Source organism: Barbus barbus (genome assembly GCF_936440315.1).
Source record: "Barbus barbus genome assembly, chromosome: 36".
Classification (NCBI taxonomy): domain Eukaryota; kingdom Metazoa; phylum Chordata; class Actinopteri; order Cypriniformes; family Cyprinidae; genus Barbus; species Barbus barbus.
The window spans coordinates 305,001-328,808 of NC_136714.1; the positions used below are offsets into that span (position 1 = coordinate 305,001).

At 37.8% G+C, this 23,808-nt stretch overlaps 2 protein-coding genes across 3 annotated transcripts in view; one reads left to right on the forward strand and one right to left on the reverse strand.

The window, feature by feature from the left end:
* LOC306855810 (pterin-4-alpha-carbinolamine dehydratase 2-like) overlaps positions 1-6,111 on the forward strand; it is an 8,706-nt gene extending 2,595 nt beyond the window's left edge. Inside the window, exons 2-4 of the mRNA XM_079394702.1 lie at positions 605-730; positions 4,926-5,006; positions 5,576-6,111. Of these exons, the coding sequence (XP_079250828.1) occupies positions 605-730; positions 4,926-5,006; positions 5,576-5,671 (303 nt within the window). The 3' untranslated portion in view covers positions 5,672-6,111. The remainder of the gene's footprint in view (positions 1-604; positions 731-4,925; positions 5,007-5,575) is intronic.
* Positions 6,112-16,071: 9,960 nt separating this feature from the next.
* Positions 16,072-23,350, reverse strand: LOC306855587 (pituitary homeobox 1-like). 2 transcript variants are annotated; one of them, XM_079394359.1, is made up of 4 exons: positions 23,186-23,350; positions 19,544-19,651; positions 18,547-18,749; positions 16,072-17,262 (listed from the first exon to the last, which is right to left on the reverse strand). In XM_079394359.1, the coding sequence occupies exons 2-4, from the start codon at positions 19,632-19,634 to the stop codon at positions 16,726-16,728; spliced, it is 831 nt and encodes a 276-aa protein (XP_079250485.1). In that variant the 5' UTR covers positions 19,635-19,651; positions 23,186-23,350; the 3' UTR covers positions 16,072-16,725. The 2 variants fall into 2 exon arrangements, with proteins under 2 accessions (XP_079250485.1, XP_079250484.1); XM_079394358.1 differs by lacking the exon at positions 23,186-23,350 and having other exon boundaries at positions 19,544-19,864.
* Positions 23,351-23,808: the final 458 nt, after the last annotated feature.

Below are 23,808 nucleotides of genomic sequence, written 5' to 3' on the forward strand. Positions count from 1 at the left end.
AAAAAAAATAGTATGTTGAGGTTATGCTGTAATAATTTGGTTTGGTACACAGGTAGTGTGTTAATTGTTTTTAAAAAATAATTTTTTGAATGCATAAACGTCTAAACCATGTGTTTATTCATTAAATAATATGACACTGAAGAGAGGATGTTTGCTGAACCAGATTATTGAGTGACAGCGATGCGTTTGTGCAGCTGATATTATATCTGACCCTGCAGCACAACAGCAGTCATCAGTAACACAGCTATATCTGCAGCAATAGACAACAATACATTGTATGGCTTTTATAATTAAACATGTATATAATTATACATTTCTCTTTTATGCCAAAAATCATTAGGATATTAAGATCATGTTCCATGAAGATATTTAGTGAATTTCCTACCGTAAATATATCAAAACTTCATTTTTGATTAGTAATATGCATTGCTAAGAACTTCATTTGAACAACTTTAAAGGAGATTTTCTCAATATTTAGATTTTTTTGCTCCCTCAGATTCCAGATTTTCTAATAGTTGTATCTCAGACAAATATTGTCCTATCCTAACAAACCATATATATGTGATATGATCTGATATGATGATGTATGATGTGTTGTGTTGAGGCCGCAGACTGGCTGTCCTCCGCCGAGCGAGAGCAGTTTCTCCTGGAGCTGAGGGCCACTGGATGGGTGGAGGTCGAGGACCGCGATGCTCTTTACAAGGAGCTGCACTTCAAAACCTTCAACCAGGTTTGCCTCTACACACACCTGAACTACTACATCTCCACACACACGGTTTCCCTGTGTAACGCTGTAAAGCTGCTTTGACACAATCTGCATGGTAAAAAGCACTATATAATAACGGTGACTTGACCTAAAGCTACGAAGCATCTCTAGATGTCGCTGTCTGCTCTCACCAAACTCTTGACCGGCAGAGACTCCTGAGTTTGTGCTGCTGTTCAGGGCCGCTTTGCTCCAAATGGCTTTTACAGACAGAAACACCTCGAATCCCACTCATGCTTTATTAGTTGCAGGTGCAAACCCAGCACTTTCTCAAACCCTTGTGGAGGAGCGTGTGCTTGGATGGCCGAGTGAAAGACAAAAAACAATACTTTATACATTTTACTCTGCTTAAAAAGTACAGTAAAAATAGTAAAATATTATTCTAATGTAAATCAGCTGTTTTCTGTGTGAATATGTGTTAAACTGTAATGTATTTCTGTGATCTGCAGCTGTATTTCCAGCATCATTACTGCAGTCTTCAGTGTCACATGATCTTCAGAAATCATAATAATATACTGATTTACTGATCAACAAACATTTCTGATTATTATCAATGTTGAACACAGTTGTGCTGCACAATATTTTTGTGGAAACTGATGCATTTTATATTTGTCAGGATTCACAGATGAACAGAAAGCTCAAAAGAACAGCATTTATTTGAAGTAGAAATCTTTTATAACACTATAAATGTCTTTTCTGGCACTTTTGATGAATTGAATGTGTCCTTGATGAATAAGAGTATTAATTTCATTAAGAAAATAGGTCACACTGACCCCAGACTTTGAAACACACATCGCAGTGTTTTTAGGCCTCGGCCGCCCTCCTCTCTCTCTCTCCCTTCCCCCTCAGAGCCCCTCGTGTCAGTCTCTATTACCCTGAGCCACAGCAGAGCTGTTCTTGGCAGCAATTTAAGTTTTGATCAAAATGATTTCTTTCACAAACAATCAGATTGGTTAAAATGTTTCATGTGCCTCAGAAAACCACTAAGTATCCCATCAGTCTCTCTGTTTCTCTTACACGCTGTCTTTTGTTCACTTTGTTTGCCTCTCCTTGTAATAGTGGCCTCACGTTTTTCCATTTGCACATCTCAGTCGTTCTCTTTCTCTCTTTTGTGTGTATTTCGTTCTCGGCGTCCTTCATCGTCCTGGACTGGCGCAGATGATGGACACTGACATGTGAACTGATTTCTGTGCATCTCGTTCAGATAGAAATGTCAAAGCAGTCATGGCATTAAATGCATGCACTGCAAAAAAAATGATGTTCTTCCTCAGTATTCTTATTCTCCAGTACAAATATCCTTAAATCAAGATACATTTAGTGGAGATTTAAAAAAAAAAAAACTAAACTAACATACAGAGTCTTAAAAAGTGAGTTTTTGTTTGAAGAACAAACATCTTGTGAATACTAAATGACATTCAGAGAGAAGCTTGCACATTCAGGAGAGCATTATATCAAGCTGATTGGCAGCTGTTGGCATCAGGAGGGCCGGGGCCCCTGAGAGGAGCCGTAATCACGCTCATTTATGCTCTGAAGCGTCTGACACGAGGCGTTCACAGCGTAACACATCCTCCATGGCCCGATCTGTGTGCGTTCAGGACGCTGAGCCCAATCCTGCAATCCAGAAAGCACATGTGTTTGGAAGCGCGGAGGGAATGCCACCCTGACGTCCACATGGGCTCATCCAGTGCTTTATGACAATCATGCCGTAATAACAGAAAATGCCTCTAAAGTGGCATACGGGGAAACGTGCGGCGGTGGTTCTGATTATTGGGGATGAGGGCCTGTAACATGTCAAGACTAATTACCCGCTCCTGACAGAGCGAGGCGTCGTGGCACAATACAGAGCAAACAAAAGACCCCAGAACCTCCGTCCTTGACCTCTCTAGTGCCGATTAGTCTGCCGTATGCGTATTTAATGTTGAGCAACACAAGATTAGGTTTGTGTTTGTGATTCAGCGTTCAGAGCTCGGTTTGAAGCGTGAGCTCGAGTCAGATCGAATCGGACCAGTTCAGTAATCAAAGCTTATTTTGTTGTCATACGCTGACTTGTTTTTGCCAGAAACCAAACGCCAAAAAGGAAATGTTTTGGCGATCATTAACATGCCCTGCTATTGAATAATTGCCAATATTCCTAATGAAAGCTGAGCAAAAGCAGACCGTGCGCTTAAACTGCAGACGGAGTCGAGTTGCAGGATTTTGTCAATCACTTTAAATGGATAACAGGACGGTTTGCTTGATAGCCGGTTTGATCAAATAGCCAATTGTGTTACATCATGTGTTCCCCAAATTACTTACAATATACGACACTCGTAATTTCCTCCTCCTCTTTTTTTTGAACTACTCCTGTTTCATTATCAGAGCGTTTGGCCAAGCCCACAGATTTGTCTGCAAAGGCTTGTGTACAATGGCGGTTCAGTTGACTTAATTAGCTAAGGAAGTATTTAAAGGCTTAATTGAGATTGCATTGGGAAATTGCTCTGAAATAGCCAGTGTTTTTTTCGCAAGCGGTTTAGCTCGAGTGAGATCTGACCCGCTAGAATAACCTCTGATTGGAGGACGCAGTTACTCTGTCATCCTCCAATCTCAGCTCAGCTAAACATCTGAGCTCACATACTCACACTATTTAGATTGAGACTTCCTATGTGAAGTTTTATAAACTGAAACAATTGCTTTACTGGACTCTACAAAACATCTCTATTCACTTTGCCAAAGCTGCCATCCATTCCTCTGTTCAGTATATACAGAATGTTCCATTACAGTGTGTTATTGCATTTAACTGTGTATGCCTAGTTATTAAAAATATATGCCTTTCAAAAATTGGTATTCACAGTGACTGGCTTCACAGTTAATATACTGTTAGCTTTTTAACCCTCTGGTGCTGTTCAGCCAATTTTGACCAGAAAAGTTTTTTTTATTACTTTATCGTAATGGTACGAAACATGGTAGAGGTTTTGGCATTTGCTGTGTGAACACGCGCACACACACACACACACATACACACTCACACACACACACACTCACACTCACACACACACACACACACACACAGAATCATGGACATGATTTGAAAAGGTTAAATGGTCCTGAAAAAAATAGTCACAAATGTGTTGTTCTCTGTCAAAAATGATCACATTGGAAATGAATGGCAAGCAAATGTCCTCTAGCGGAACTGATTGTTACTGCGCCCAAACAAAACCTCACTAAAGCTCATTGTCTTTGAGATATCAGATGTGGAACACAAATTGTTTAGATTAATGGCTTTGATTTTCAAGCAGTTTTAGTGTAAAACATGTTTTGGAAAATATTTTGGTAACACTTTACTTAAAGCCTTTTTATGTAACTCATAAAAGTAGTGTTAATGCCTGAATTATGCCTTGAAATGCATCGTATGATCTGATGAGTAATTGTAACCACAGTTATAATACATTGTAATACTTATGTTTCATCTTTAGAAAGTATAATGCATTAAAACACATGACAAACAAACCTTCAAACATTTATAATGCTTTTCCACTTTCATTATATTTATTTATGAATGTATATAATGCATTACAATGTACATTGAGTACCTTTAAAAAATGTGAAAAGGTTTTTTTTTGCATTTTCATAACAATAAACTTAAACATCGATAACCTATATATTACCTATATAACCTAACGACTATAACACATACATATATATATTATTTTTATTTATTTATTTTTTGTATTTTATTTTTTTAGAAAAAATAAATTGAAGCTCTTTTTTTTTCACTTTAGTAAAAATCTGCTTAGTGTCTTCTTTAAACGAGCTTGTGTGAGCAACACAAGATTTATGACAATTTAAGTTGTAAATTTCATTTTCAGGTCTATGCTCAAAAATTTGTAACAGTAATGAATAAATCATCCATACTTCAGTACCATAAAATATACCCCTAAAAATACAAAGATATTAATAAAAAAAAATATTATCAAAGTAAAATAATACATTAATTTCATTGAAATAAAAAAATCTGTAATTTTTGACCGGCACTCGAGCCACACCAGAGTTCGGCATTATTTTGTGTTGATCAGCTAATAATCGAGGAGAACCTGTCTCGTGTAAAACTATGGTGCTTAAACTATGTGCTAGATGAGTTGAGTCCTGTGATCTTCCAGCACCGCGTCTGTTTTCTTTTCCTCAGGCGTTCGGCTTCATGTGTCGAGTGGCTCTGCAAGCAGAGAAGATGAACCATCATCCGGAGTGGTTCAATGTTTATAACAAGGTAATAACTTCAAACCCAGCCACTTAATTCTCACTGTTGAGCAGCAGTTTATAATGTTTTTCCAAATGTTTACCATGAATACACTGTGTTTAAAGTACATGAGAGGCCACACATATGAGCCTTTTGAAAGTGTTGTGTTTGCACGGCAAGCAATCGCACTACATTGTCCACTAGCTCACATTTCATGTCAGGCCGAGTGAGAAAAGTGGAGTGAGCGCTGGGAAATAATCCTGATGATCTGTAGTTTTTTTTGTGTGTGAAATGAGCAGTAGTGGTTTCGTAAATCAGCTTACTGTGCAGTAGGCCAACATCTTTATTAAAGTAACTGCAGGACAGGACAAGCTTGGGCTGTTCCCAATATTCACTACTGCAGTCGCCCAACACACAGATCGAGGACATCACTGTATCATCAGCATAAAAATGAAAACTAGCATTTATAATGATAACTTCAACATGAGTAATAAAAACATAGAGGCCCCAAAACAGAGCCCTGAGGAACACCCCTTGTGATCTGTAAAGGTGTGGCTATATCAAAAGCTAGCTGTTGATTATGACTGAATGTCTTTCAGGTCCAGGTCACTTTATCGACACATGACTGTGGAGGACTGTCAAAGAAGGACATTCGACTGGCCAAATTCATTGATAAGGTGGCTCTGTCCCTGTAGAGGCTCTTCCTTCTGGAGCGTACATTCATTTTCAATCTCAAAACTTTTGTGTTGTATTCCCAAAAAAAGTTTGTGTTTAAAATTAATGAATGATGAATTATGCATTTCTATAATATAAATATGATTTTATATATATATATCATTTATATGATTACTAAATATAGTTAGCAGTTACTAAACTTTAAAGGGTTGATGTGAAGTGCTATATGAAGGCAGACACACAAATAGGCTTCCAGTTCATGCTCTTACAAAAGAGTTTGATGCTAGTATATTGCTAAGCTAAAAAAATACAAAAATAGACAACACATATGAGATGAGATTTTTTTTGATCAACACAATTTATTTTACATTTTTTACCGGTCAGAATGCATTTTGGGATTGACTAATATGTGTGCTGTGTAACCATGACAAGCATCTAGACCTCTGAGTATGTCATATACAAAAAAATAAAATATATAAGATTAAAAAAAAAGTTCTGTAATAAATCATTTCATAATGATTTGTGTACCAAACTCCATGCGTTTCATTTGTAATGAGAGCCGATGTTAAAACCTTCGAGTGCTTTCATATCCTTTTAGTCAGTTTGTAAGAATGCAGCATTTTGACTGGACCACGTTTACTTGGGCTGCACAAGATGACAACACATTTTCATAATTTCTTAGGACGAGAAATATATCTAGACGTGGTGTGCACCTCAGTGAGCCGATAGATCGCAGGTGAGGTGTTTACATGCATCCTGGCGGCCAGAGCTAACCTTAACATGAGAGACAGCAGAAACACCAGGAAGCGGTGATGCGTTGAACACCCTGTTCTGATGACGCAAGTGTTGCAGCTATAGCAGCTGAGAAGATCACTCTGTGTGCTCTTTTTGAAGAATTTTCAGAGCCTGATCAAATCGGTATAAATATATTTTTAATACTGCAAAATACGCTCGATGTCACTGCCCTTGTCGTCCAGAATAAAAGAGAACATCCCAATGGAGTGAAGGGATTTGTGGAAACTGTGGTTCCTAATTATTGTGATCCAACATTTGCCTCGCATTTCAGGATGAAAAGACTAACATTTCAGGTGAAGGATGATCCACTTCTTACCTCTGAGACTGTGTTATGATCTATATGACCTTATTATTTTTATTGTGAGTATTAGGCTTATCATTATTGCTGATCACTGTTGATGTGCTATGATATTGTAATATTTACCATTATGTAATCAGAGGAGCATAGACAAGTTTATGAAAGTGTCACTCCACAATACAATAGCAAAATATATAAATATGTATAGTATTTTTATGTTATATTAATCAGTGTCTAGCACACCTTCCTGAGGAAAGGATATGGACTAGAAGACATTGCAATTACTACATATTTAGTCAAGTCAAGTCTGCTTTATTGTCAATTCTTCCACATGTATGGCGCATACATACAGAGAACTGAAATTGTGTTACTCTCAGACCCTTGGTGCATACAGTTAACATTAAACACTGACAGTAGACATTCAAATACAGATAAATACAGTTTAAACATATGTACATACAACTATACAGATATACAAATGAGGACATTGTGGAAAAATAAAGAAAGAGATAAAGTGGAATAAGGCACATGGCTATGTTGATATGCTATGTTACTATAAAACTCTTATGACAAACATGTCTTCTAATATCTTCAATAGTTGTGTATATGAGCTGCAGCGGACACATATTAAATGACTTCACTTGGCCCTATAGTGCGATCTGTCTCTGCTGCTGATTGGGCTGACGTTTCTGACACACCCACCAAACAAGAGAAAACGTATCTCAAACCCGTTGCACACCGTTTCCAGGAAACATGTCGTTCAACCCGGAAACCAGAGCAAAACGTTGGACACCGGTGTGAGCCTGAACGAGCCGCAGGCCTGATTGTTGGTGGGAAGCATGTGGAACTGACATTTCCAGATTTGAAACCGATAAACTGAGTTTCTTTTTTTTTTTTTTTAAGTATTCCAAGATTATTTCATATTAGATAGAGACATTTTAGCATTGATAATTAAGCGAATGATTGAATAACAGAATAATTCATAATAAAAGGGCAGTTTAATGCAGTTTGCTGTTTTCATTTAAAATTACAGCATTTCATTCTTTATTCAAAGATTACATCATTTTAAACAAGACTATTAATATTTTCATATTATGAAATGTATACCATTTCTGTAACCATTAAACCAATAATTATCATGCAATATTTATTTTGTTTGCTGTGCAACAATTTTATGAAAGTTCTTTGGCTTGAAAAATGACCATAAAATATACACCAAATGCACCATAAAAATATCATAAAAACTATTTTATTTGTGTGCTGTAATCTGAATGTCTGGTTTGCACGTGATTGCTGTGTGTGAGGAACAGATGCAAATGCAATCTTCTTCTACATCCTCTGTTGAGACCGCAAGAGTCTCTCACGGTGCCCTTTGTTAAAAGTTCAAGTACGACAAGCATTATATTTCCTCACTTTAAAGTTCATTTTGTGCATTTTTTGCAGCATTTGGTAAAACATTTGGTATTAATATATTTATACGAGGATTGATCCTCTCGATACAATGTAAATATCGCAAGTGATTTCCACACTTACCAGCGTTGTAATAATGACTTTTTTCAGTTTCTAAGCAGGGAATGACTCCACAAACACAGTCATGACAAGTATATCACAAAAGATCTTAACTTCATTTACTCTTACTGTTCTGTAAAACTGATATAGTAGACTCTACAGTACTTGTTTTCCACTGGTTGATTGCAATGGTTTACTCATCTATGATGATTTCACCTCTGAAAAACTGGAGGTATAAAACGGGTCTGTTAAGCTGCATTAATCGCTGGAGATCGTGGGTCACTGCGCTGTTGGTTTCTCCCACATGCCACCTGTATCAGCTTGCGGATCAATTTTAGTGCTCCCATTGGTAGTCGCACACTGCTTCGCTGCTCATCTGCATGTTGCATTACCAATGGCCAATCTAATTAACTCACTCTTTACTGAAGGCTACTGCACCAACTCTTTCCACAAACCTTGGATGTTGTGGTAAAACAGAGCTAGGTTGAGTTAGCAGAAACTGTAATCTTCTTCAGAAACTGTAATCTGGCATTGCTTGCAAGAATAGTATTTCTTGCCTGCTGCTGTAAGTCAAATGTTGTGTTTGTGGACTAGCCAGAGCAGTCAAATATCTTTGAATCAAGATAACAAGGTCTCCTACACCATGTCATTCCATTTAAATTAATTTTATTGGGTTAAAATTAAACCCCAACCGCATTGGTGTCGCCTGTCGGTTTGCGTGATAAACAAACTGTGCCTTCTGTGGTCCAGGTCCTCCAATAACATGCTGGCTTCAACAGATCATTAAACATACCCTAATTGGCATTGGCAGATGGTGACTCGATAGGTGGGTGTAACCTGGTGCTCTATCTATAGGTGTTTTTACACTTCTTCCAATTTTGGCACACTGCACTGTCTACTGGCTTAGGAGAAAAGAAAATCTAAGAAACTGGGATTGAATGTCTGCTCTTATTTTGCATTACAACCACACCTTACCATGGTTTGGTTGAATGCTTCAACCAGACCCTGAATAGCATGCTGTGCAAATTTCTGACTGGCACCAGTGGTTACCGTACCTCTGGGATGGGCAGCTCTGGTGTTCGGGATCCACTTTCTTGCAGAGTTTAGCTCCAGTTCTCATCTCACCTGAGCAAGCTAATCACGGTCAGGATTCAGGATTGCTAGAAAGCTACATGCAGGTTTGCCTGTACAATCAGGGTTGGAGCTAAACTCTGTAGACCTTGGACCTCAAGGGCCTGAGTTGCCCACTCCTGCTTTACCTAGTGGTTGCTCCTAAGCTCCTTACCTACTGGGGCCCAAGGATGGTACATGCAGTGTGGTCCAAATCAGAGACCATCTGGAAGACATTACATCACTGGCCCAGGAACCCAGCACTCTCAGAAAACAAAGCAACTTGTTTTCAGAACTTGGCACTAGGAATCCCTCAAAGCATTGTGAAAGACTGGCAGCATCACCTGCAAGATCTCATTGCCAGAGCAGGGTAAGAAAGAGCAAAACTGCTATATTAACTTGCTGAAAGAAGTCCACCCCAGGGCCAAGCCAACTCTTTGTGCCATTGGTAATAAGTATGAACCAACAGGACAGCACTTCCAAACTAGCTGGACACAACAAGTGCTGGAAGTTTCCCATCTGGAGCAACCTCAAGGAGACCAGGTAGAGCAGTTGAGCTGTCTCAGAAGAAACCTGGATTTACTAATCGGATGCTGAGGTAACCCCATCCCTCCAAACGAGCTATCGTATCCCCGAATATATGATAAATGTGATTACAGATAAACTGGACATTATGCGCTCCATAGGTGTCATTAAAGCATTCTTCAGTGAGTGGTGTAGTTTCATCATGCTAGTCCCCAAAAGGATGGAGCACTTCGATTTTGCATCGACTTGTGGAGTGAAGGCTCTTCCAGAAACCATTCTTCCTGCAGACAGATGCCTCTGGAGTCAGATCGAGGGCTGTGCTACTGCAGGAAATAGAAGGGGATTGCATATCGCTGGCATTCCTGAGCTGGATTTCCCTGAGAGACGTGATACTCTAGAAGAAGGGTTTGGCCAGAACACGGGCCCTGGATTCTCTCCATTTCTACCTTCTGGGGAGACCCTTTGTGCTAGAGACAGACCATCGACTACAGCGACTGGAATGCATGAAAGACTCCAATGCACAAATTACAGTCTCGCTCCCTTCAGCCCTATGAATTCATTGTGAAATATTATCTTCTTTCAGATATTGTTAGACGGGCCGAAGTGTGATCCCAGCTGTCCTCTGCAGATGGTTGGGGTTGCTCTCTTGTTCCCCAATTCCCCTTTCTTTCAATACCCATATTTGTTTAATAAAGACATATATGATTTTAAAAACTATTTATTTAACTTGATGTGGCACTGAAGTAGATGTTAGCTGACACATTGGTGCTATAAACAGCTCCCATAGCAGACACTGTGGTTAAACACAGATAAACTGCTGTGTCTCAGACTGGCCACCTGAGGACTGATCCAACAGACATCACCCATAGTGCTCATACATGGTGGCAGACATTTTACCTCCTAAAAGACCTGAAAGGACTTTATCAGTTTTCTTATACCCTTGCTGGAATAATGATAGAGGAGGACAACAAGTGTGGTGGCAAGACGAGGAGCTGTTTGTTTGTTATGGTTCTTATGCTTTTTTTAAATTTAACCAATTCTCTGTGTAGCCGAAGTGAGTATGATGGTTTATGGTATTATGCTATCATATCATATGTGACCCTGGAACACAAAACCAGTCTTAAGTCACTGGGGTATATCTGTAGCAATAGACAACAATACATTGTATGGATCAAAATTATACATTTCTCTTTTATGCCAAAAATCATTAGGATATTAAGATCATGTTACATGAAGATATTTTGTACATTTCTTTCCGTAAAAATTCCAAAACTTCATTTTTGATTAGTAATATGCATTGCTAAGAACTTCATTTGAACAACTTTAAAGGAGATTTTCTCAATATTTAGATTTTTTTGCTCCCTCAGATTCCAGATTTTCTAATAGTTTTATCTCGGCTATATATTGTCCTCTCATAACAAACCATACATCAATGGAGAGATTATTTATTCAGCTTCAGATGATGTATCTCAGATTTCAAAAATTGACACTTAAGACTGGTTTTGTGGTCCAGGGTCACATATATTGTATGGTATCATTATGTTAATCTGTTTAATGTTAAAGAATATGATTACCCGTGAGTGTAAACTGTCAGATAGTAGAGCTGCTAATTAGTCTGTAACTAGCATTCGGTAAGATAAGTAATTATTGAAAAGTGCTGATATTGAAAAATTGCAGTTCCTGTTTTTGTATATTGTATTGTATATTTATTTCCTTATTTTGTCACACTGTGCTGTCTGCTGGTTTGGGCTGGCAGTGTCCTCCATTCTTTAAGCTTGGGATTTCTGTTTCTTCATGACTCTTTCTTGGTGACACCGTAGCTTTATTCAGTTTCTCAAGAAGATTCCTTTGGTCAAGCCAGGAGGTGTAACCTTCAGTAACTCCTCCTGGAGAGATGCTAGCATAGCCTTTATTTCCTGTTTTAGCCCATCTGTAATGTGAAAGCCTGCCACAGATCCAGTGGTCATTCCTGTCCTAGTGATCCTGTCATCTTATTCCTGTTCCAGCCTAAAGGTCAAGGCAGGCAGGTCCAGATAACCTGCTGGTAGATGCTGTAACTAAACGCTCCGGCTGCAAAAGTCATAACTCTCCACTGACAGCCAGGCGTGTGTTTCCCAAACGCAACTATGGTTGCAAGTTCTGTCGTTACCAATAGAGTTCAATGAAATTAATGGGCATAGTTTTCTAACAATGCTTTTGGGAAATGCACCCCAGTTTGGGAAAGCAGCACAGAAACCTCAAATATGGAGGTGGTGTAATAACTTCTCTGGAGGTTGATGTCAGAACCCTTGACTCTTTACTGCAGGGGTTCTGCTGAACATAGAAGAAGATATTTTGAAGAATGTAACCAAACAGTCCCCACTGACTTCCATTGTATGGAAAAAATACTGTGGAAGTCAGTGCCATCAACTGTTTGGTTACATTCTTCAAAATAACTTCTTTTGTGTTCAGCAGAAGAAAGAGACTCATACAGACTCGATGGTGAGTAAATGATGACATGACTTTCATTTTTGGGTGAACTATCTTTTTTAAGACAGTTTCCACTCGACTTAATGCATCACGTAACCTAAAAAAGTATTACTCTTTATTATTATTATTTATTTATTTATTTATTACCCTCATTTGGTCACACTTTAGAATAGGTAACACTTGTTAACTATTAACTATGACTTTTCCCTCAATAAATTCCTAATTTGCTGCTTATTAATAATTAGTAAGGTAGTTGTTATGTATTGGGTAGAATTAGAGATGTAGAATAAGGCATTAATATGTGCTAAATTAGCACTAATACATGGCTAATATTTTAGTAATATACATGCTAATAAACAACTAATAGATGTAACCATAAAATAAAGTGTTACAGCTATTTTTATAATAATTCGATTACTATTTATGAGTGGTATTTCTCATTACTTACAAATGTGCACAAGAACAAGGTAGTGTGATCTTTATTTTGATTTTTTATCCCCAGAAGAACGAATTGTAGAATTCACCCTTGGCCTATTCTAGACATATGCATGTAATATACAGAAGTATATTATATATGCTTATATATAGCTATATATGTAATATTCACTGTCGATCCAGTGACAGGCCTGAGATTTCACCCAAAGTTCTCCTTCCCGAATGTTCTTATTGCACTAAAATTCAACTTTTACAAAGACATGTGATTTTGCATTTAGAATGTAATTAAGGCTTACAGTCCTTCTGGACTGAGCCGCCTGGCAGAACAGATGAGTGTCTGTTCCTCATATAGCAGATCTGGAGAGTCTGAAGCAGCAGGATGAAGAGAATCAGAGTAAGTAACTCTTTCAGGCACTGCGATCACAAACCCGCTGGTTAATCATTCTCTAGACATGATAATAGGCAGGTTTGTGAGTCTATAAAAGCCTTCATGGCTGAAATGCGACTGTTTTAAACTGTGTCTTCATGATTTGAACACTTCTATTTCTTGTTTTTGGGCTGATCAGAAGCATTGCTTAAATTCGCTCTTTGTGGCTTGTTTTATTTCTGCTGACTTTCAGAGACAATGGTTTTAATAGATTTGTGCTAGTTTTTTGTCTTTCTTCATTTAGGTTAAAAGTCTTTAGCGACCTATTTTGAATTATATATAGATAATAATTGTATCTGAAGTTTATTGTGTTTTTTCTCTCATCGGGCTGTGGTTCATCACTAATGTCCTTATATTGCTTCTCCTGAATTATGTGATTTAAGTATTCCGCATTTTTTTAACTATGTTTTCTCAATCAATGTTATGGTTGTTCTGTCTTATCAAGCGTCCCATCTTCCTTTGCCACACAACCTTTGTGTTTGTTGTGACAGAATTATTACACAATATTACTCACATTACAAAGTGCAATGACTGTACTTTATAACATATAACCTCTTTTGATGTTTATATCGATGGATTATGATTAAACATACAAATCATTTAAATGTTAAGTGCGATTTCAGGTCAAATGCTGTCTTTTTCTTGTCATAACATGTAGGTTGCTACAGCTTTACACTGAACTGACTGATAAAGAGGACGAGCTGACTGAGCAAGACATAAAGAAAACAAAAAAGAGTTTAAATGTGCATCCTTTTCCAAGCTGATCATTTAATGTTGTCAAATGAGTGTCATATAGAGAGTAAAGCACCAGAGTAACTGTCACATTATTGTTATAGTTATTGTAAAACGAGCAGCTGCACCTTCACAGTATTGTAGTAGTGACCCGGATTAGCCCGATTCAGTGATTATTACAGTACCATTTTAAACAGCAGCCTAAATATAGATGTGGCAACATTTTACATTACCAGATGAAACTTTGATAATTCAGTTATTTTGCTTATTGTTATAATATTATATAATATATATCATAAAAGTTATTCTAAATACTTTAATGTTAAAAACTGGCAATATTAAAAATCAGTTTGTTTTATGTATATGTGTCACCGTTGTTGTTGTTGTTGTTGTTGTTGTTGTTGTTAGCCTAAATGCTTTAATTATTCCACGATTTGAATGTAGGCTAATTTGAATACTGCGACAGCAGCACACGAAGATAGTAACACTAGATTTAAACATCCATTATCTTATTATGAACACACTACACTTTGATATGAAAAAATAAGCCTAAGTGAAAGCATATCATCTTTAATGAACTGCTTTTTCTTAGTTCTGTCCAAGATCATTCTCTAAACCCATCTGTAATTGAAGGAGATAGGAAAGCCGAAGGTGCCAAAGTATGGATTTCCTAGAGACTGATGAAGATTGATTCAGAACGAGTAATTAAACTCTCGAAGTGACGTGCATTGTCTTCTTATCATAAGCCATTAGAATATCCGTCTACACAATGTGCTTGACTTCATATCAGTGACTGATTGATCAGAGAGGATGATGGTCATTTACTCACAATATATTAGACCTGGATATGACCAAAAACTTCTTTTAACTTTCTTTAGAATGACAGTATTAAAAATAAACATTTGCAAAAATCCGCCGGGTTATTTTGTGCTCTTCAGTTGTAGAATTCGTTATGCTAGTCTGTTTAAATCTAATAAAAAAACTCCTTTAAATCCAACTGATCGAATCCTAACTAGAATTTACACAACATGGCTATTAGAAGATATAGCGTGATTCACTAGAATGTGTTTTTGTCAGAAACAATTCAAAAACCTCTCCAAGTGTTGCTTTCAATGTTATTTCTACTCAAGGCTACTGCGCATAAAGAAATAATAGACTTCTGCTCGAGTGTTTTCTAGAATTATTATAATGTGTGGCAGCTCTTAACAAGTCAATGCGCGTCGGGTTCTGTCCAGACTGAACTGAACCGAACTGAACCGAACTGAACTGGACCGGACTGAACTGAACCGAACTGAACTGAACCGAACCGAACTGAACTGAACTGAACCGAACTGAACTGAACTGAACTGAACTGAACCGAACTGAACTGGACCGGACCGGACCGGACCGGACTGAACTGGACCGGACTGAACTGGACCGGACTGAACTGAACCGAACCGAACCGAACTGAACTGAACCGAACTGAACTGGAGAGTGCTTCGCTCTGTTTTCACCAGATTCTCTTGTCCTCGGTATGTGATGTTCACTTTCCTCAGACAGTCTCTTGTTTGATTTGGGGAATGGGTTTAACTCGTCCTTGAGAAGGCATGTCAACATTGTGCAGTGAACTCATTCTGTTAGCCTAACAGGGCAAAGCAGAGGAAGTGACCATTAACACGGACCCCTCTGAGCCGACCTTTTAGGAAATTAAAGGCATTATTATCAGTGGAAAAGGATCAGGGGCATTAAGGAACACATCAGTTACGACAGACCTTCTCCTACGTATCATCTAAATACACCCATGCAGATAAAACAGCCACTTAATGTGGCAAACCGTGATAAGGACTAGATTTTAAAGTTTGCCTTTCTCTCTTTCATCCTAAAGGTATTTGGATATAATTGCGTGCTTTGGAAATCATTTATAATTAAGAGAAGTGATGGAGCATAAAAAAAAGCAAAAAAAAAAAAACAATAAAAGAGAACAGGCCAATGGAAGGATTTAGTGCATTATCAGACTGCATATATGGACATATATCGATGTCAAGTGTAATTAATGGAAAGAGAAAAGGCATTGATTCGGTATGCATTGAAATTTAGCTCGGAGAATATAGGGGGAAATCCGATCGAAGCTAGGATTGTTTAAAGATACAGTATTTTTTTAATGAAAAAATGTCAATTCAAAGCTTTTTTCGATTATGTACAATGTTTTTTGTTTTTAATAATCAGTCTACAGCCCATGATTTATCCAGTCCTTTCGACGAATTATTTTAGGAATTCTTTCTTTCGAGGTTTATTCAAACATTACCATAAACATAAGCACAATTTTAATCAACAGGGGTACAACATAAAGTTATAACTTTGTTATTTAGTCTACACATTCATATCATTTTTACAAAACATTTTAAGTAAGCATGCGGTAAATCTATCAACACAATAAAACAACTACGTGGAAAGAATCCAGGCTGTCGATGAAAAGCCACGAGGACAACAAACCTTCTCCGTGACACTGAATGCAAGAGAACACGACTCATCACGAGGCTGAATCACCACGACACGCTGCGATAATTATACGCTTGTTTTTGACAAACCATTGTTCCCACTTGGAGCACTGCGCATATCAGATTTGTTCCACGTTTATATTTATCTACAATGTATGAGTTTAACTTGTCTTCAAAACGTTGAAATCCAAATAAAGGATTTAAATTGTTGTGCAAGTTTAGGTAAACACACACAATCGCACCAAATCCAGCACGGCTGTCACTTCTGCAGGGCTCCGTTTACTGGAGCTGAACTCGTCAGCTGTTGTACTGGCATGCGTTTAGACTCGAGCCGGGACTCTGCAAACCGCTATATCCAAAAGATGGATGCTGCTTGGATTTCAGTCTTAAGGAGTTACAAGTGTCCCTGTAGACGCTGTAAGGAGATCCAGGAGGACCGTAGGGGCACGGCGACGAGCTCATGGCCGGATTGATCGCCGAGCTCCCGATACCGTTCAGGTTACCGATGTTGTTCAGGCCGGTGGTCGGCATGCCAGGCACGGCGGAGTGTCCCATCCCGGACGCCATACTCATGGAGGAGATTGAGGTCGGGGCTGAGAACATGGACTGGGACGTGAGGGGACTCATGGAATTAAAGAAGGTGAAGTTCTTTGTGGACAGCGGGGTTGGGGTCAGGCCTTTGTTGGTCCAGTTGTTGTAGGTGTAGGCGGGATAGACGTCCTCGTACGGCTGCATTAGTCCGCTGAACTGCGGCAGGTAACTGTTCTTACACAGATCCATCTGCTGGTTGCGCTCCCTTTTTCTCCATTTCGCCCTCCGATTCTTGAACCAAACCTATGAGAAAGTACGCGTTATTCACTCAAGCTCAACAAATTCTGTTATAGACCAAAAAGTTGACTCAAAACAGTAGTCTTAAACTTATGCAAAACTTTTTTTTTTTTGCTTGCTGCAGAGCTCATTTGCAAAATATTTATTATTCACAATGAGATGAGCACATTAGCTACATTTGTATGTGAATAGCTAAATTACAATTTACAATATCAGCAAGATATTTTTCATAAATCTTTACCACAAAAGCCTGCAGCACAAAAGCAGTCATGAGTAGCACAGGTATATCTGTAGCAATAGACAGCAATACATTGTTTGGGTCAAAATCAATTTTTCGTTTATGTTAAAAATCATTAGGATATTAAGATCATGTTCCATGAAGATATTTTGTAAATGTCCTACCGTAAATATATTAAAACTTCATTTTTGATTAGTAATATGCATTAAGGTGATTTTCTCAATATTTAGATTTTTTTTGCTCCCTCAGATTCCAGATTTTCAAATAGTTGTATCTCAGACAAATATTGTCCTATCATAACAAACCATACATCAATGGAAATTTCAGATGAACAAAATCTCGATTTTAAAAAAAGACCCTTGTTATGGTTTTGTGCTCCAGGGTCAGAGCATTGCTCATTTAGCGAAGGTTTTACTAATGAGGATCAGAATATGTTTTTGAATGCTGTGGACTTTTAAAAGATCGGCCTGCAAGGAAATATTTCTGAATATCGCTGAAAAAAAGGCAATTATATACTTTTACTTTCGTGGCCTTTAAGTAGAGCTTTTAATCCTTTAAAAAATAATGAGAAGTTCAATAAATTCATAACAGCATACGCACTGAACGAACAAATCAACATTTCACAAACTGAACACTTATCAGAACTGATAAAACTTGATTTAGTTATCTTATTAAATATGTCATTTTAATTTGCAAGTTAATCTGCACATTTGATCGGCATCATCTTGTAAATATCCCACTGATATAAGTGAGCAAATACTCTCCAGTCTCGGCCTGAAACGCATCCAAGCTCATTCTGTAGCTAAAATGTTAGGTTAACACTTTATTTTAAGGTGCCCTTGTTACATATGTAGTTATAATTATAATAACAAATTATGCATAATTACATGCATGATGCAAGTAATCCTAACCCTAACCATATAAGTAGCCTACGTTTTTAATTAATATTACTCAGTAGGTTTATATGTGTAATTACACTGTAACAAGGACACCTTAAAATAAAGTGTAACCAAATGTTGTTTCTGACTGGGCTGTTTTGAGGACTCTCGTACCCGGACTCGGGCCTCCGTGAGGTTGGTCCACACCGCGATCTCCTCTCTGGTGCTCATATCCGGGTATCGGTTCCTCTGGAAAGTCGCTTCCAGCTCCTGCAGCTGCTGGCTGGTGAAGTGAGTCCTCTGCCGTCTTTGTTTCTTCTTCTTGGACTCATCAGCATTTCCATCGTCACTTCTCTGCTCGACAGACCTCTCCTTTTCTGAGGAGAATAATGTTGAGGTGATATGTGGTGCTCAGTCGCACCTATTTTTGCAGGAGGTTTGGAAGGAGCCGGACACAAAACGGGAGTCGGACAAAAGGAATCACGATTCGTTTACACAGACTGACGTGCTCGTCAATCCATAAATATGCACTTATTAAAATATGCCTCTCAAACGGGACCTATTTGCACACAATGCTGACGGCTGTATTATTTTAAATATCCAGGATAGAAGTTAAAGGTTTATCCAGTGGAAAGAACTCTCGGCCGTGTTTTAAACCCAGGCCTAGTTCATTGTTGTTTACGCATCTCCATACTTTCAGATAAACATTTGCAGTTTATGCAACAGCTTCTCCAGCTAATAAACGCGCATTTAATTGTAGCCTAATATAATTTCTAGAAACCGGTTTGGTAGCGGTTATCGAGTTCTTTAGGGAGTGTAGGATCAAAACATACAGCAGCTCAAATATTCTCTAATTAGAAAGTAACAAATGCGTTAATAATACGGACTAAACGTGAATTTATATTTAGTTTTTAAAATTGCAAAGCAGCAAGCTGCCAACGTGCAACAAGCGCTGCACTGCTTCTGCAGAATTAGACCGAAAAAACAGCTAAACAAATAAACAAGTTATTTCTACTAAAACAAAAATTTGCAGGCATATAGCAGATATGGCAGGGGACAATATAACATGTAAATGCATGCTTTTAGTCAAATAGGCTTGTTTGCATACTTTAGGCATGTTAATGTTGTATGGTTTATTCTATGGAGGGGTATGAAAATATATGTTGTTTACCTGTTGTTTCGTTATCTGAAGATTCGCTGCTCGAGTTCTCTAACGTTTCTCTGGTGCTGTTGCTTCTCGGCAGATGAAAAGATGAGGCCATGTCCAAATGTATTCCACCTTTAAAACAATCATGCGTGTTACAAAAGCTCTTCCAGCTCTGCGACGCAAGAGTCGCTATATTTGCTAAACAATCAGCCAGCCAGCGATCTCGCGCAATATTGTCCTCCAAACTACTGCAGATATATTCCTGAAGAGTAAATATGTTTGGTGTGAACGAATGGAGGTGCAGCAGCAGCAAACAGCAGGACCCACCCATCCTCTCGTCCCTCGTCCACTGTCAGTCCCACCCACAAAGCCCAATCCTTTCTTACACATGCTTCTCCTTCGGAAACTTTCAGTCGAGCTTCTGGCAATATCGCTGCTCCAGTGTTTCTGGACTCGGGCTGCATGCGCCATGAACAGTAAGAGGATATTAGCTCAAAAATAAAATAAAACTTTTTTCAAACGCACAAAACCAGATTATCCACCCTGACAAAGACCAGTTCTACAGCGCGTTCTGCAGTTAGACTAGTTCAGCTGAATTGTGTTTATAATAAAGTTAAGTTCTTTTTTTACATCAACCATTTTGTCCAATGTGCACAATTACTGTAATTCTCGTGCGGTTTAATAACAGTCATTGAAGCAATGTCAGCACTTAATTGTTAACATTAAAAAGAGGCTATTTTGCATCGGCAATTCTATTAGTTCAGTGAGCAGTTGGGCTTTCTGCTTTGAATACTGGAGACATGTCGGAACAGCAAACCAACGCAAGCGGTGTGTTCAGAGGAAAGGTCTTTTGCATTTGAGGTTGATGAACACGTTATTATGCTCAGTGCCTGTCCAGGACTAATGCAGACACATTTACTCTTGCATACAAACATTATTACCACTATTGCCCAAATGACGGCAGATTTGGAAACAACGTAAAATGAGAATAATGTCCAATAATGAGAAATATAATATGGGCTTATTGTGACAGTTTGATTGTCAGCCAGACAACATCTAGTTTCCCGTCTGATTGTTCTGTGCTGGGGTTTTCAGGTTAGTGGCGCCTGCTGATCGGGGAGAATATAAGCCGCCTGACAGCCGCCTTACTGACGCAGAATCATCCGCGGCCCTTAAAACAAGAATACTAGACTCAAGAAAAGACATATTTCTAAATGTTTACGACACAGATTCAACCACCAGCTTTCTCAAATTATTTCCGCAGTTTCCACACTGCAGACAATTTTTATTTTTACACAAATATAAACAAAGAAACCGAAGGTTTGTTTTTACTGTTGTGGCTTTGAAAAAAAACATTCTGACCATATGTATAGCAACCCCCCCCCCCCCCCCCCCCCCCCACACACACACTGTTTTTGGCCTTAGCATCTGACCTATTTTCTATGAATACTTTATTATTATTATTATTATTATTATAATTTTCGTAATTTACGGAGAAAAGGTTTAGTCAGATCTGTGAGCCCGGTCTCATGAAAGCGTGTAAATAGTAGGCTACGCCAAATAAAAACGAAAACTCGTGGTATTGATAGGCAAAAATGGACTTTGGCTTCATATGATACGCACGTGTTTGGCGTGCATATAGGCGAATATGCAGTTTTCACGTGCATAAGATACACATCTACCCCACGACCCTAATCCTATACCCATCCCGTAGCATTTACACGCCAAAGTCCGTTTTTGCGTATCAGTACCACGAGTTTTCGTTTTTATTTGGCGTATTATTTATACGCATTTTCACGAGGAATAACTGCTGAGATCTGACAGCATAATGCACACTTTTTCTTCTTTAGGTATGAACTGACCCATATCTGCTGTATATTTAGTTTTAATGTATTTTCATCTGTTGCTTTAGTTTTGCCATACTCTCGTGAATAACTATCCATTTAAATAATCTTCCCAATGAATATACCAAGACAGCATCATCGATAAAGAGCTAAAGATTTGTTTCGGTAGTTTGCAGGTGAATTATGTGGTAAACTATGCATTTCTATAATCACAATTCGCGAGAATTATTTAAATGGAAAATGTAATGTTGGTGTCCTCGATATTCTAACTGATATCTGATATAGGTTAGTCTAATAGTTTAATTAAATCAAATAAATCGATGTTGTTGTATGTATTGCTTAAACACCAACGAGCGCACTGATAAAGATAAAGAGAGGAATCATAGTTATAGGTCCATTTGACAGGAGATGATTTAGGATGAGGATGTAATACATTTGCATATTTTAGATATATAATTTTTCTGACTGAATATTTGTTCGCGTCTCTTCTGTCTGTCAGACGCGCAGCATCACTTCAAAACATCTGTTACTCCATTTGCCACGAATTACAAACTACAGCCAAATAAAGGATCATTCTCATTTTCTCTCTTAATGAACGTTTAATCTACTTGATGCTTCAGGTTTTGTCCTTCAGGTTCATTTAGATAATGATGCTCGCACACACATTCAGACACATTTGTATGGGATGATATTAGACTTGATTAATAGATGCACGCACAATTATCCATGTGTCTTACTCTCCACAAACAAATGCCTTTCACTTTGAATCTGTGGAATTCGGGATTAAATGATTGTGCAGCAATTTGTACAAATACAGACATGTTTGCGAATAAAAATATTGTGCATTAATATACCATAAACTGCTCATATCATTAAACATCTGACTCCTTCACTAAACAAACCGGATATTATTTGAAAAACAAATAAATACTAATAATAAATGAATAATAACAATATAATAATAATAATATTTTAAGGAAGCTCATGCACTGAAAAAAAATGTAACACAAAATAGCAATGAACTGGTTTTATTTAAGTCAAAAATATTATTTATTTTCACTGAATCGAAATACATTTATGTATACCAACAAAACTCATTTTATGGGTTAAAGTTGAATCCTGTGAATAATTGTTGGATGTGTGGATGTTATTATCATTTTTTACGACTACTATATTTGTAAATAAATATAGACTGTTGTTTTTATTATTATTATTATTATCCTATTATTATTATTATTATTATTATTATTATTTAGAGATGCATTCCGCATGACAACGGAGTAATAAGTAATTATTTATAGCAATATGAAAACACTCCAGATGATTTTGAACAGATAAGGAAATAGGCCTACTTTTAAGATTTTAGAAAACTCTCAATCTCGAGCACAATCTTTCGCAAAACATGACAGTGTCTCAAAATACAAATTCTACAACACACTGAAAGCGCAAGGCTGTTTTATTAGTGATGAACTGAATTCGTGTGCTGTGTTTCTGTTCATTCCTACAGTATGGAGAGAGCTTGGGAGCAGCTGTGAAGTGCACGAGAGAGCGTGTTCAATCTGAGCACTACATGCAAAACACGCTTCTGTTATATTGTTACATATTCAGTGTTTATACTGAACTCACTCAGGCTTGCTCTGCACTGACCACACCAGGATTACCGATCACCTTTGAGATTTATCGAGTTATAACGGAACCTGTTATGCACAGCGATCATTTAAAATAAATACATCAACTTCATAGGCTAAACAATACTAGGCCTACAAGTCCCGCAATACTTCCAAACAAACATTGTTAAAAAGCGACGAATTTAGTGACTCACGTGTCAGTTCTCCAAAGGGCTGTTTGCTTCCTTTTCTCGTGTATTAAATCGTCTCCATGCATTTATAGTATATAGTTCCTCAAATGTGTGTTGGTAAGCAATGCTCAAGTTTATGCGGCTGAAGATGCGGCAGCGCAGCCTCTATCAGGTAGATGACGTGACGTCACAGAGGCATGACGTCACGCGCCGGCTCGAGGATGAGTGGATGGTGAGATGATATTTCAGATCTAGAACACAAATTACTGTGTGTGCCCACTTATGAGATATATACTACAGTGTTTTTATTTAGCTACTAGTTAGTTTAATTAGCTACTATGTTTGTTTTTATCCTCTTTTGAAACCGATGGTTAAAACAGTTGCGCATTTTAATTATGCTTTATGTTGCCTGAATAGAAACGTTTTATTGTTTTATTTGAAGCCATTAATTTATTGTAGCCTATACTTATTTTAGCATATCAAATCTTTGAGAATCTGTGTTTTATATTTACAATTTTAAAATAAGTAGCGTACACGGTCTTAAAAGAGCACTTAAAACTTGAATAAATGAATGAATGAACGAATACAAACCAGTGAAACAAGAAATGTTAATATATAGAATATTAGAAATATTAAATTGACTTATA

Bases quoted from the DNA above. Each gene is read 5' to 3' on its own strand.
- LOC306855587 (XM_079394358.1), bottom strand. From the start codon at position 19,850: ATGGGTGGGTCCTGCTGTTTGCTGCTGCTGCACCTCCATTCGTTCACA. The intron at 18,750-19,543 runs GTAAACAACATA...TATTCTCCTCAG, and splicing joins TTCAGATAACGAAACAACAG to AAAAGGAGAGGTCTGTCGAG. The intron at 17,263-18,546 runs GTACGAGAGTCC...ACTTTCTCATAG, and splicing joins TCACGGAGGCCCGAGTCCGG to GTTTGGTTCAAGAATCGGAG.